General features: G+C 54.6%; 1 protein-coding gene across 1 annotated transcript in view; it reads right to left on the reverse strand.

The window, feature by feature from the left end:
* Window positions 1-14942, reverse strand: part of LOC108304952 (TBC1 domain family member 22A-like) — a gene marked incomplete at its 3' end in the record, with an annotated part of 53233 nt that overhangs the window by 14816 nt on the left and 23475 nt on the right. Inside the window, exons 2-5 of the mRNA XM_017529434.2 lie at window positions 12956-13012; window positions 11714-12054; window positions 8128-8304; window positions 7349-7351 (exon numbers count right to left, since the gene is read on the reverse strand). Coding sequence (XP_017384923.2) covers window positions 7349-7351; window positions 8128-8304; window positions 11714-12054; window positions 12956-13012 — 578 coding nt within the window. The remainder of the gene's footprint in view (window positions 1-7348; window positions 7352-8127; window positions 8305-11713; window positions 12055-12955; window positions 13013-14942) is intronic.

Below are 14942 nucleotides of genomic sequence, written 5' to 3' on the forward strand. Positions count from 1 at the left end.
CCCGCCTCGGCCCCCCAAAGTGCTTGGATTACAGGCGTGAGCCACCGCACCCGGCAGTAATTATTGCTTTTTAACAAACGCCTCCCAGAGATGAGTATCTGCCTATTCTTTTGCGTGAGGAACGCCTGAGGCGGGGGTTGTGCAGCAGTGTGGAGGCACCAAATGCTGCTGAACCGCTTGCCACTCAACAGCTTATTGTACGTTATTTGAACTGCACCTCAGGTTTTTCAAACAGAATATTTTACTAAAAAATTTGATGACTTTATGCCACTTTCACACTAGTAATAAAATATGATATGCATACATACTAAATCTCACTTGTTTTCATGCTCATATATATACATATATATACATTGGGGGGGAGATGAGAAAAGCGGCACATAACACTAATATGCTTTCATTTGTATTTTTAAAAGAATGGGGTTGGACGGGCGTGGTGGCTCACACCTGTAATCCCAGCATTTTGGGAGGCCGAGGTGGGTGGATTACCTGAGTCAGGAGTTTGAGACCAGCCTGTCCAACATGAAGAAACCCCGTCTCTACTAAAAATACAAAATTAGCTGAGTGTGGTGGCATGTTCCTGTAATGCCAGCTGCTTGGGAGGCTGAGGCAAGAGAATTGCTTGAACCCAGGAGGCGGAGGTTGCGGTGAGCTGAGTGAGATCGTGCCACTGCACTCCAGCCTGGGTGACAAGAGCAAAACTCTGTCTCAAAAAAAAGGAATGAGGTGGAGTGAGAAATCTATTAACACGTGTCTATATAAATCTACTGGAATATGCGTGCAACACTTCTGAAAGGAGACAGAAATGGAAGAGGTGCTCAGGGAGCAAAGGAGATTTATTTGTCAGCCTGCAGGCCCTGAGGACCCACTGTAAATGTTTTAGCTTTGTATAATGCAGTGTTTCCAAGTAGAAACGGGGTAAATCGAGTAGAAATCCATGTTACCGGTTCTTACACTGCACGTGGTGAGCCCTTGAGCATCCCCCCACCCTGCTTCCCCCGCCCCTTGCCTCCAGAACACCCAGGAACATCACTTCTGTTTACAGGAGCTGATGTGACACATTTTAAATAGTCTCAAACAAGTCTCAATCTTGATTAAGCATATAAATGAAATTTTGACTTAGATATACCATTTTAATAAGAATTTTAAGTAAAGATCATTTTCAAAACACTATACAGCCATTAAAAATGATGGCTATGAAGATGACAGCAGCATGGGAAAGGCTGATGGTGTAATGTTAACTGGAAGGAAAGGACAACACATGCCGTCTGTAGCTTCATGGCCTCCGTGGAAAACCTGGCGGGGGGGGGGACATGTAGGAAAAAGATGGTAAGGACACAGCAGCCGGGAGGGGCTCCATGCCTCCCAAGCACTGTGGAGCTCTGTCATTACCCCATTCTCAGATGAAGACACTGCTGTGAGGGAAGGCAGAGCAACAGCGACACGGGGAGCCGCTGCGGGGAAAACGCAAACGCAGAGCCACACGGTTGGCAAAGCTCACCCTTGGCTCAAGGAGGGATCAGGCTGAGCTGCCACTGGATGGCAGTGACAATGACTTCCCTAGTAAATTTACCTAAGAAACAAAGTAAAACCAGACAGAGAGGAACATGTATGCCCCAAAGGAAGAAGAGAAAAGTCTAGCTGAGGAGTCAGTGAGCCCCATCAAACGACGAGTGTCTACTACATGACACTCACTACAAGGGACTTGGGGACAGAGCAGGGCCAGCAAGGATCTGGGTGTGGCTGGGCCCTGCACATACAGAATGGGTGTACCAGCGGGCATTTGTTCCCTCCACCCCAGGCCTCTGCACTTGGCAGTTCTAAGTGGCTAGGGGGCTGCCTTTCTTGAGAAGGCCCTTCCCTGATGAAACTCCAGGGCAAGGCCGAGTTGGCCAGAGCTTTCATCTTCGTCCCTCACATTATCACTCTCTTCTGAGGCTGTGCTTGCCTTTCAGTGAACACGCTGAACACACGCAGGCACATGCCAATGTAAGCACCCCCCACCCATAAGGCCAACGTGCCTGCTGTGCTAAGGAAACACAGGCTGCAAGGCCAGGGCCTGGCCACTAGAGGGCGATGCTGGACACCGACGGCCGGGCAGAGAGAACCAAGTGCCCTCCTGGCCTCAGCTCCTGGGCGCCTGATCCCAGCTCCCACACCAGAAGCCAGGGTCTCTGATGAGGCCCACAGGAGAGAAAACAGCCCCCTTCCTCCAGCCTCCAAGAGCACCGAGAACACCCACTGTCTACACTAACCACCGGAGACTGGGAGCCCAGCCCGGAGTGACCCCGGTTCCCAGCCAGCTCTGTCCTCACTGGGGGGCTGGAGGGCGGCCGCCTGCCAAACCTCGACCCAGGTTCCTCAGCTGTGAACCAGCGATAAGGCCAGCAACCTGGGGCACACCGGGAGGGGGCGGGGGTGCAGTGGGGGGTCTTTTGATGAGGATAACAGAGTCTCTACAGCACAGTGCCCAGCACAGAGTAAAGGCCCCCAAATGGCAGTAACTGTGCAGCTGTTTAAATACACTGCTGTCCCTGGCTCTCTGTTTCATGAGGACGTGATTTTGTCTCCCCAGTGAAATGCCATGTCTTGAGTGTGTTCTGGTTTCTGTGTCTATTCCTGCAGACCCCAGGCTCTAAGTTATGGGGGTCCTGGCTCTCGCCTTCGCCAGTGTACCCAGCTCCAAATCCAGTCAGCCCCCGACTCGCCCAGCCCACGCCACCCCGCATCCCCAGCTCCGGTCCTCTGTTTCTGCCCCCTAGTCTCCCACCCTACTCTGACCCTCCCCCACCCCTCCCAAGAGCTGCCCAAGGACTCCACCCAGCCCATGGCCACGGCAACGCTCTGCTCAGAAGCAGTCATCAGCTCTTCCTTCCGCAGAACAGCAACCGCTTTCCCACGCTCCGCACCACGCTTTACTCCCCGGCTCAAAACCTCCCAGAGGCTTCATGCTGTCCTCGAAGTAAAAGCAGAGCTTCTTCTCCTGGACTTGTCAGCCCTGGGTACCAGGTCCCTGGCTGCCTTACGGGCCTCTCCCCCCGCCCCACTCAGCCGCCAGGCCGGAGCCTCAGCCATTCCTCAAGCACAGGAAGCTCTATCGCCCGCACAACATTTGCACCTCTGGGCCTCTCCCTAGAATGCTCGTGCCCCCCTCTTCAAATGCCTGCTGCCATCCGGATCTCACCCCAGAAACAGCTAACTGCAAAGCAGCTCCAGCCTCTACTCCTCCACACGGTTTCACTCCCCCCAGACACTTCCTGCCTTCTGATGGTTGCCAGGGTACCAAGTCAGCCCCGTCTGTTTCCTCATATGAGAATGTCAGCTCCTGGAGGGCAGAGCCCTTGCGAGCCTGACTGCCTGTTTCTCCCAGTGCCCATGACCACAGCAGGTGCTCAACAGACACTGAATGAATGAGTGACTCTTTACTCACATTTCTTCCAACCTTCGCAAGGACCCTGAGGGCAGGTCTCATGCCCCCTCTACGGCTGACGAGACAGGGAGGTTGAGCCACTTCATGAGTAGGGACACAGCCAGCCATCACACTGAGGACCAACTCCAAGGCTGCACCTGCTGCCTCCTGTCACCAAGGGCCCAGGCCCCTTCAGGGCTGCCCTCCAGCCACAGACACCAAGGGGACACCTACTCCTCATATCTGTGCTGCAGAGGCCCACACCTCCAAACTTTTGTTCATGCCCCCCCAGCCCCAAAACACCCTCTCCCCGACCTCCCTCTATCAGCATGCTCTCATAAAGCCCAGACTGGCTGCCCAGCACTCGGGGGAGGAGGAGCTTGACCATGGCCTGGCCCCACTCCTTGAAGGAAGGGAAGCAGTGCCTCGTGTCCTACCGTCTGAAAGCCCTGAGGGCCAGAGCCGAGCTGCACACACGGTCTGCCCTCCGAGGTCCCACTGCTGCGAGGCGGGCCCCAGATGGTCCTCGGGAAACTGCATGCTATGCATGCCACCAAATCGCACTGCCATTCACCAGACACAAGTGACCAGCATGAGTGTCATTTTCCAGGGCTTCGAAGCAGGCAGTCTTTCTCTGAGTAAATATTGAGCCAATGCTAAGAGTAAAATGAGCTGTTAAGTTCTATTTGCTACTTTCATCCCCAAGCTCATAACAGAGCATAAGCTAAACAAAGAAAAACAGCACTCCGCTGGACAGAATGATATGCGGCAGACAGGCTCAATTCTGCAGGCGCTTCTCACATCGGTGATCTGCTTCTCCAACATGGGCAAATATTTGCCACTTACGTCTTTCATGTAATGTGAAGATAGTGCATTCCACTGTCTTCCAAAGCTATATTAAATACCTTATAAAAACAGGCAATTTACTGGCTATGTTTTCTCTTGCCACTAAATACAAACGCAGTAATTGCTTAACTTTGAAAGCTCTGCTTTTAGCATTTTGGGGTTTAAATTTGATATTTACATGGAATTATAATGAAAGAAAAAAACCCACAGTCCCCTCAACCTAACAAAATAACTTGATTTTAACATTAAAATCTAGCCCTACATACTCACCTCTTCCCACAAGTCTTGAAACCTTTACTTGTAAGTATGATTTTAATTTCCAAAAGTTGCTTCAATTACAAAGTCCACCAGAAGATTCCAGGTGGGTTCCACTGACCCAGCCCAGGGTTCCCATTAGGCAAATCTTGCTTTCACCAGCTGTCTCCCTGCCACCTGCCTATGGCTGCAACCATGGGACAGAAGCAGGAAAACATCTGTAAGTCACTTGACTCGTCCCTGACCACAAAAGTGACCATATACATCAATAGCGCAAAAATCGACTGAGGGGATAAAAAGGCCAATTCAAGTGAGCACAAGAACAGCCATGAAAATAATGAACATTTTTGAGTGTTTAGTACGTGCCAGGCACTCTCTGAAGCATGTTGTACATACTATCTCATTTAATCTGCAAAGGGAACACTGCTTTCATCATGCCTATCACACAAACGGGAACGCTGAGGCACAAGACCATCACCAGCTGGCTCAAGGTCACCAGGCAGCTCTCCATGCTGGCAGCCCGGCTCCAGGACCTACCCTCCCAAGCGCAATGTGGTTCTGTATCCCCACACCACCTTGGAGGCATGAGAGCCAGCAGAGAAGGGACAGTGGCAGGCTGGAAGAGGAGGTGGCCAAGATGGGTACCTCAAGCACAGGACTAGACTCCTGTAGGCACGAGCTACCTTTATGCCCTACCTCGGTGGCTGGTGCTTCCACCTACCCGGTGCTCTAGCCAAAATCACAGAGCCATCCCCACGCTGCCTCCTCACCCCACCCAGGCCTAGGCAGGCTCTGTGAATCTCATCATCACAGCAGAAAGCTCAGATGCCTGAAGAAAAGTCCTCAAGTTGTTTGTAATAATAGTAAATTAGGAAGAACCTGCCTGCCCATCCACAGGGGCTGGTGCAGTCGAGTGCGGGACACCCACAGGATGGCGTGCTACAGGGCACTCTAAAGACTGAGGCGGTTCTCCACGGACACCATTGGAACATACATCATCCCTTTAAAAAGTGCAGTACACAACCGCCTTCCTGTACAGTGGGGAAGGGAATACGCTGCAGAGACACACAGGCCCCATGGCACCTCTCACAGAGCACCCCGTCACCAGAGGAGAGAGGGAGCACACTGCAGAGACGCACAGGCCCCAGGGCACCTCTCACAGAGCACCCCGTCACCGGAGGAGAGAGGGAGCACACTGCAGAGACGCACAGGCCCCAGGGCACCTCTCACAGAGCACCCCGTCACCGGAGGAGAGAGGGAGCACACTGCAGAGACGCACAGGCCCCAGGGCACCTCTCACAGAGCACCCCGTCACCGGAGGAGAGAGGGAGCACACTGCAGAGACGCACAGGCCCCAGGGCACCTCTCACAGAGCACCCCGTCACCAGAGGAGAGAGGGAGCGCTCAGCGGGAAGGGCAGGCGGAGTCCACATCACCACTGTTAGGGTCCAGCAGCACCACGCACCCCACCATGCTGACCCAGAAGAACACGAATCCCGTCAGTGATGTTCCTGCCAAAAATTATCAACCAGAATCTCATCGTGGGGAAGCATCAGACCCAAACAACCCAAGGGACATCCCACAGAATAACTGGCCTGTGCTCTGCTCCAGTGTCAAGATGGAAACAGAGTCAGGCAAAGCTGCCGTTCCAGGTGGATGGAGAAGACAGAGGCACGACACCTGAATGGAGCTCACGGTCCCCACCACCGGCAGAATGTGAACGTGGACTGTGGATTATGGTAATAAACGTGTTGAAACAGGACTGTGCCAATGTGAGACGTCCTGATTCTGACACCTGCGCTGTGACTGCCTTGACGGAATGCCTTCGTGCTTAGGAAATCTCCAGTGAAGGTTTTACAGGTAAAGGGATCTATCTCCAACCGACTCTCAAATGGTTCGGGAGCATACACACAGACACACAAACAGGCACACACATGCAGAATGGTAATGCGCAAACGTAAACAACTGGTGATTCTGCGTACAGAGCATATGGGAGTTGTTTGCACTGTTCTTGCCAAATGTTCTGCAAGTTTGAATCACATCAACATAAAACGTTTAAAACAACATGTGCATGGGCCATCGCTGGAAGGAGACACCTGGAATTGTGGAAAGGAAGGGAAAGTGGAGGCTGGGACAGGACTCCTTCCACACACACCTGCTGTGCGGTGTGCCCTGTGTACTGTTACAGCATATGCAAGCGTTACTGTTGTAAAAAACAAACCTAAGGGAGAAACAACAACCCACCTTGAGAACTCACTCAGAGCTGTGTCCTTCTAGCCAGGAGACCTCCCAGGAGCCGCCCTCCGCAGCCTCGGGAACGCAGCCTCAGCTGTGCCCTGTGAACCACCGCTTCTGCCAGAAACCCTCCCCCTGCCCTGGGCCTCTGGGCCTGAAGGCGCGGCTCCCGCTGGCCCATCCGCGCGCCCCACTCGCCACCTCCTGGCCGAGCCAGGCGTTGCACCTCCGGCTCTCAGTGCCGAGGTGGCACCAGCCACAACTGTCTGATACAGGTGTGTCTGCCCGATGAAGCAATCCCATGACCAAGGCCACATTCTGGTCCCCCCGAGAGCTCCAGTGTCTAGCACATGCCTTGCCAGAGTGGCACTCCACGAAGATGAGATTCGTAAAGGAAGAACGTGGATTCAGTAGCAATTCCACCGGAGGAACTCAAAGTGGGTGTGTTCCACAGAGCCTGGCCGCGGCAGTCCACGTGGCACTGTGTGTGCCTGGAAGCAGCTCCCGCAGGAAGGGTCAGGCTGCTGACTGCGCTTGCCCTGAGGGCCTGCCCCTCTGCTCCAGCCTCACCCTTGCCCCCTTGCATGGCTCACAGCCTGTCACCCTCTGGTGACCACCAGCCCCAGGGCAGGAAAGTGCAAAATCAGCAGGTCCAGTTGATGGTCGCCAGCACTGTGTCCCCATGAGCCGCTGTCTCAGAATACCATGAAAGGATGGTATCCTGGATGTCCACCTGGCCAGCCTTGAAGGGCTCACCAACGGTCACAATAATAAAGAGGGCAACTGGGACAATAAGAAAACAGAACGGGCCAGGCACCATGGCTCACACCTGTAAGCCCAGTCAGTGCTTTGTGAGGCTGAGGCAGGAGGATCTCTTAACCCTAGGAGTTCAAGACCAGCCTGGGCAACATAGAGAGACCCTTATCTCTAGAAAAAATTGTTTAATAAACTTTGTGAGCATGGTGGCACAAGCCTGTAGTCCCAGCTACTTGGGAGGCAGGGGCAGGAGGATTGCTTGAGCCCAGGAGTTCCGGGTTGCAGCGAGTTATGATCGCACCACTGCGCTCCAGCCTGGGAGACAGAGTAAGAACCAGTCTCAATTAAAAAAATAAAAATAAAAAGGAACGGAAAATACATTTTCAAATTGCATTGGAAAAACATTAACAAAACATGTCTCCAAAAAAACGATCAGCACAAATTGCTACTACCTTAGTGACTTACTGGCATGAAAACATTACACAAACGCATCACCTTCTTCCAAGGCAAATGGCACATGGAAGCATGTGCAATACAGAAGCATACACAGAATCCTTTCAGATGTGATCTATTTCAGAAACAGCCAGAAATGTCTGCACGTGTCCTCCAGCGGGCAGGGCGCTTACCAAGGTCCGTGTTGGGTCCCGCAAGCAGCTGCTTGAACTTGTCAAGCCGGGAGGCCTCTCTTTCGCTCAGCGCTGAGCTGCTGAGGGTGCTGGGGTCAGATGTCCCACCCAGCATGACAGTGGCCGAGTGTGGGAGAGACTGGGACCGCTGGAGAGGAGTGGCATCGCTGGCACTTTCTGCAGGGGTGAGAGAGGGGGGTGAGGGTGAGGGCACTCCTCCCAACCCCACATTCTTCCTTGCTGTGTCACTGTCCCTTTGTGAATGCTGTGGGGTTAGAACAGTCCCCTCTTCCCACCACTGGGCAGTGGGGACTTCGGTTTCTTGAGCAATAACATGGAAGCGACACCTCTGAAATTCACTCACCTCACTGGCAGAGTATTATTCATCAATGAAATGGACACACCTCGCATAAAAGCAACACAATGACAGCCAAAAAACGCCAGGACCCCTTGGGCTGTGTTGGTAGTCAGGGTCCCACCAGTGCCTAGGATGGCGGATCAGGGGCTGCCCAGGTGACATGACCCAGAGGGTCTGTACAGGAGGGTGGTCTTGGGGTAGCCAGGCCTGAGCGCAGAGGGCAGCCCCGCAAGTTACTGTGAGGGAAAGAAGCAAGCCTGCAGACACGCTGAGGACAGGAGGCAACGGTGGGGACTCACCAGGGCACTCACTTGCTGTCTCAAGGGCATGCCCGACCCCGCCACCTGCCTGGCCCTCTCTGGCTCTCACCACTGCCCTGGGAGGAAGATCACACAGAGGTCCTCATCCCAAAGAAACAAAGAAAGCGAGACCTGTGAGGGGTGGCACCTTCCCAGACGCAACCACAGGCAGTGACTGAGGTGGCATTAGGGCGCAAGCTGCCCACCTTCCCTCCCGCCTCCTGTGCCAGCCCAAGATGCACAGGCCCATGGAGATCCAAGCAAGATGTGAGACAGGCAGTTATACCCAGTAACCCCGGACCAGGTCAGCCCCAGGGAAGACCCTAAGGCCCTCAGGTCACTCAACACGGCCACCCGTGGGAAAGGCTCCAAACTCCTAGGCCTAAATCCTGTCCAGCTATTGCATCTTTCAAAAACTGAAAATTAAAGTGGAGTGAAAAATAAACTCCAGGAAATGAAGCCAGAGCACGTGCTGCAGCTGACGGGCTGACATCCGCGCCAGCAGCCGCTGGAGTGAGGAGGTAAGGGCCACACTGCCCTGTGCCCTCCTTCCCACACGGCTCCCGATTTCCTTCATAACCTGGAGATGGGGAGAAGGATTCACACAGAAACCCTCAGGCCATCCAGGAGCCAGGCAATCTATGGCCTCTGGGCAGAATGGGGCCCAGTTAAATGTCCAAAAGTCTGCTGAAGTAGGGGCATAGACTTCAGAGTACCACCCTGTCTCCTCCCCCCATGCTCGCTGCCCACTTTCCCTGACTCCCCTCAACCCGCCTCAGCACCTGCTGGGATTCCTGCTTGGCAGTAGCTGTACACCGAGGGCTGGCTGGGGCTCCAGCCCGGGGCATCTGGCTCTGGAGTTCCCGCTGCCGGCCTTACTGCAGGGAGGGCTGAGAACCAGCCCCTGAGCAGAGGGGAGGACGTGGGTGACAGTGCCCCTCTGCCTCCTCCAGAGGCTCCTGCTTCAGCAGCACTTACAGTTCCCCAGAACCGATATTTGGCAGGAGGAACAGCTGCGCACTGTGTCCCAGAGTTGGACTTCCCTGCGATCTTTAGAGACGACTGATGTGACTGCATCAAGACCCTGAAGGGACCACTCACTCCTGAGCAGGGTCCACAAGCCTAGGTCCTAGTGCTACTGCAAAGCTGAATGAGTTTATCATCACAAGGGCTCACGATAGTGCTTGCCACACAGTAAATGATCGATAAAGCTGAAGCGCCCAAAAAACGCTTGCCCAGAAAGTAAACACAGGAAATGTGGCCAACTCCAATGCAGGCAGCGGGGGCACAGGGCAGCGGGGGCACAGGGCAATGGGGGTACAGGGCAGCGGGGGCACAGGGCAATGGGGGCACAGACCCGTTCTCCCAGCACTACCTGCCTGGAGCATCCTGCACTTGGCTCTTCCAGGATGAGGCCATCCCAGGGTGACATCCCACAGCTCCCCTGACCCGGCTGGTCGCAGCCTGAGCCTGCCTCTGGTCAGATCCCCCAGCCACACACCGTGTGGTCCTGCGGTCCTGGCCACTCTCAGACCGACCGCACCCTGCATCTTGGGGGTAGGGGGCAGGGTGCTGAGAGGCCCACAGAGCTTCAACGTCAGCACCACCTGCGAGCAGATGAGGCCAGCGATCTTGCCAACACCAACTCTGCCCCAGCTGAGCCCAGGACTGCGCTGCAGGAGGCGGGCAGTGCACGCTTCAGTCAGTCAGCAGGGTTCCAACCCTCCCGCAAAGGCCGTAACCAGATTTCCACTTACGAGTTCAAAGACTTTAAAATGTGTTCAGCTCCAAAAAGAAAACTGATCAAATGAAATCGCGCACAGCATTCTCACCTAATGAGAGCTGTAATATTTCAGAAGTTAACCAATTCCTAGAGAGTGGTTTGGAAAACTAGATCTAGGTCTGAAACCTAGTTCTGCAGCATAACCTCGGGCTACTCAACAATCTCCGTCTTCTCAGCTGGAAATGTGGGGAGAGAAGACCTTGGAGGGAGGTACCTTCGAGGGCCTGTGGCCGCCCTAGCTGGCCTCTGCCCCTAGCCCCCAGCCTCCCAACAACCCTGCTCGCACAAGGACACGTGCTCCCCGCTGCTCTCACGGCCCCCGCGCTCCCAGCCCACTGTCCGCCTCTCCTGACGGTGGCACTCGCTGCCTCCGCGCACACTCTGTGCCCCCATGCTGGAGGTGGGCAGTGCTGCATCCATCCCCCTCACCAGAACGGACTTTCCACAGGGCACAGAGGTACCTCAGTCTGTCCACTGGGGTATGCCAAGCCCTGAAAACAGTGCCCGACCCAGCGGGTTCATCACACGACCGTGCAGCTTTTCCGTCACAGACGTGATGACCTGTGACACATGAAGAGCGTCAGCCACAGAAACAGCCTCAAAAGCAGCTGCTGCACACCAGCGCCACGCACACGGCCCCGGACACGACCCCACCCAAGGGGGGCAAAATGCAAATGGAGCTGGCCCAAAAGTCAGACACCCAGCCCCGACGGACCTGAGCTCACCTGGAGGCACCCCTGGCAGGAACCCTGTAAGCAGCCTAGAGGGCCAGCCCCTGAACGTATAGCCGGCCTGACCCCTCAGCTGGCATCACCGCCCACGGAGCCAGCACAAGATGGAGGAGTCAGGAGGGAGACGGTGTCCCCCAAGCGCCTGCCTGCCTGTGGCCCTCTCACGGCCAGCCCACAACAGCCTGGTGCCCGGCCACTCCACTCAGCTAGGACACAAGAAAGCACATGGGGCCCGAGGGAACAGCACAGACCGCTCCCCTGCCCCTGGAAGAGAACTGCAACGGCTTTCATGGCCAGAAGGCCTGCTGCAAATGAGGACAGGAGCCCACTGACTCTCCCACAGTGAGCGGACTGGCCTCTTTCTTGGCTCGGCCAGAAGCCCAGACAGACCGTCTCTCCAGTCCCCCCGTCGTACCTGCAGGACAGGACGTGTGGCTCTCACTGACGGACTTCACCAGCCGGAGGTCACCGCTGGGGGGCGAAGGGGACTCCGCCTCAGGCCTGGGCTTCTGCTGCAGCCCCGGCGCCTCCTGCAGCGCAGGCCGCCCCTGCCGCTGGCTGTGGTTGCGCAGGACGCGGTGGGCCGTCTCCATGACCACCTCGGTGTTCAGGCTCTCCGCCGCCATGGCCAGGAGCTCATCATCATCCTCCCCCGCATCCCAGGCATCGCTGGTATTGCTCTCAAACTCCTGGAAGGTGCTGACCCTCTTGGCCTTCACTGGTGTGGTTGGCGTCTTGGCCGTTGACTTGAGCAAACTGCAATGCAAAGGCAGTCTTGACTCACACAGGCTCAAAGGCTTCACCCAAAACCAGCCAGAAAAGAGTCCCCAGGAAAAAAGGCATACACAGAAGTTTTCAGCTTCGATCTGGCAATAGTGAGTGAAAAAGCAAAGGCGATTCACACAGACAGCCAAAATAAGAGCAGCCGAAGCCATGGGGACAGTGGCGGGAGAGGGGAAAGAGCTCCGGGAAGGCCACCTGTGAGGAGGTGCAGGGCCGCACAGTGACAGCCTGCAGACCCCGCCCCAGCTGCCCTTGGCCAGTGCCTGTGGCCTTCCCAGAGACCCAATAAGATTCCCACCCGGCAGTGGAAGTGTGGGCCAGGAGCTCCTGTGCAGGGAACAGGCCTGTGCTGTACGGATTTGAAGACACGATCACTTAAGTGAGATTCCCCCAAAATATGACAACACAGAGCATCAGCCCAACCTCAAGTCAGACACCTCTCAGACAGGCGCAGTCCTGCAGGGCCACACCAGCCAGCACAAGTCCCACGCCCTGCGCTCCCGCCTGCTGTGGAGGGGCCAGGACAGGCCAGGGCCGGGCCCCAGCAACAAGTGGAGAATGCAAGAAGGAGGAGGGGAAGGACAAGCCAGCATGGATGGCCTGGAGCCAGGCTGCCCGTGGCTAATGGATGCCAGCTCCTGGCTCTCCCCAGGGCTCCGCCACCTCCCCACATCAGGCTGTGGCCCCCACATCCACCGTCTTCACCGGAATGAGCAGCACGGGGTGCGCAGCGTCTCCCACAAAGCAACTGCTTGGTCAGCGCGGCTGAATAAGGAGCCACTCTCCTCCCTCAGGAATGCCTGGGAGCAGGGGGAAGCAGGAAGACAGGGTTTGCCACAGCCGAGAAGCCAAGTGAGGTTAGGACGTCACTTACGTGCCATGTAACAGTGGATCAAAGGGGGGGTGCTGGGCGCCATACACGTGCTGGATGCTGACGGAAAAGAAAGGGAAAACAGTGAGCCTCTCTCCTGCCTTCCCAAGAGCCTACCACCAGCTCGCCCGAAAGATGGGCTCCTTGGAACCCACAGGGCTGAAGGACGCAGCCCCCATCAGCTGCCGCAGGCCCCCCGCAGCCTTCCGGGGTCCCGAGGGCCCAGGTGAGAAGGGATCAATAGCACCATACCAGCCCACAGCCCACACACGCAGGCCATTCAGCCCTCCGAGAATGGGCCTCAGTCCGACCAGCACCACCACAGGCCCTCGGGTAACCCCACGGTGACGGGGGTGTCTGGGAGAGCGAGGAAGAGACTGCAGCCTCTGCCTGCAGACTACACCCCCACGGAGAAACGCCCACCTGGGAAGTGGCACCAGCCACCACTTCGTCTCAAGACTGAATGCAGAACTGAGAAAGACAAATATTTTTTTCAAAGATTTAATGGTTTTATTATAAAAGTCTTACATTCATCAGAGCAAATTTGGAAAACATGGAAACATACCCCGCGTGGCAGACACTGGGGTACTGGCTGGCGGATCAACCTCTACCCAGAAGCCTTTGCGCCTTGGCTGACTTCAGCCACCGCTGGCCCTGTGACACACATTTATTGCTCACAGCCAGTAAGAAATAAATGGGGTTATTACTTTTCTTAAAAGAAAAAAAAGGTGTAGCTAGCACACCTTTGCCCGCTAGCTTCTATCCCTTCTTCGGGCCTGGAACACAGAGGTGAGGCCTGAAACCTCAGCCAACGTGCACGAGTGAAAACACCACCATGAAGGGCAGCAGGGCAGACAGGCGGGAGAGAGCATGGGGCTGTGATGGCTTTGAGCTGCTGCCCAGCCCTGCGCTGCTTACCACAGACTTCCAGACACATGAAATAAACGAGTCTGTGTTTGCTGAACGCAATACTGCTAGGTATCCTAAGTGATACAGGTCACGTGGGAAAGAGAACCACGGTGACATTCTGATGTGGTACCTTGAAGGTTCGGGGGTGTGTATGTGAAAATAAACATGGATAAAGGGATGTTTAAACATAGACACAAATGTTTTAATTTTTTTTCTTTTTTTTTTTTTTTTTGAGAGTTTTTTTTTTTTTTTCTTTGCTGGAGTGCAGTGGCGCGATCTCAGCTCACTGCAACTTCTGCCTCCTGGGTTCAAGAAATGATTCTCCTGCCTCAGCCTCCCAAGTAGCTGGGATTACAGGTACCCGCCGCCACGCCCAGCTAATTTTTGTTTGTTTGTTTGTATTTTTAGTAGAGACAGGGTTCCACCATGTTGGCCAGGCTGGTCTCAAACTCCTGATCTCAAATGATCCACCCACCTCAGCCCCGCAAAGTGCTGGGATTACAGGCATGAGCCACTGCGCCTGGCCAAGTTTTAATTTTTTGAACAGAATGAAGTGTTACCTTCTTTACTTGGTAACAGATCATTACTATTTCCCCATATCATTACTATCTTCTTCAATTTACTTAAATAATTTGACTTTATACGTGTTGTTTGACACATAAAAAGAATATGAGCAACATATTTAAGTCTAAAAGCGTAACAATGAGGGAAGGGCACACAGATCTCCCAAGACAGCTCCCTGTAACTCCTTGTAAATTGCAATGATTTCAAAGTTTAAGAAAGTTGTTAAGCTCCATAACAGAGTGAGTGCCAGTGAGCTCGTGCTGGCCTGTGCCATCTCCCTCACAGTACCACCTCTCATTTCACTCCACCCCTGAGGGCTACAGCATAACGTGTTTAACTGAAGTTGACTGTGAGACATTTAACTTATTTAAAATTGTGATTACAGGCCGGGTGCAGTGGCTCATGCCTGTGACCCCAGCACTTTGGGAGGCCAAGATGGGCAGATCGCTTGAGTTCAGGAGTTCAGGACCAGCCTGGGCAACATAGCAAAATCCTGTCTGTACCAAAAATACCAAAA

Source organism: Cebus imitator, unplaced genomic scaffold (genome assembly GCF_001604975.1).
Source record: "Cebus imitator isolate Cc_AM_T3 unplaced genomic scaffold, Cebus_imitator-1.0 Scaffold59, whole genome shotgun sequence".
In the NCBI taxonomy this organism is placed as follows: domain Eukaryota; kingdom Metazoa; phylum Chordata; class Mammalia; order Primates; family Cebidae; genus Cebus; species Cebus imitator.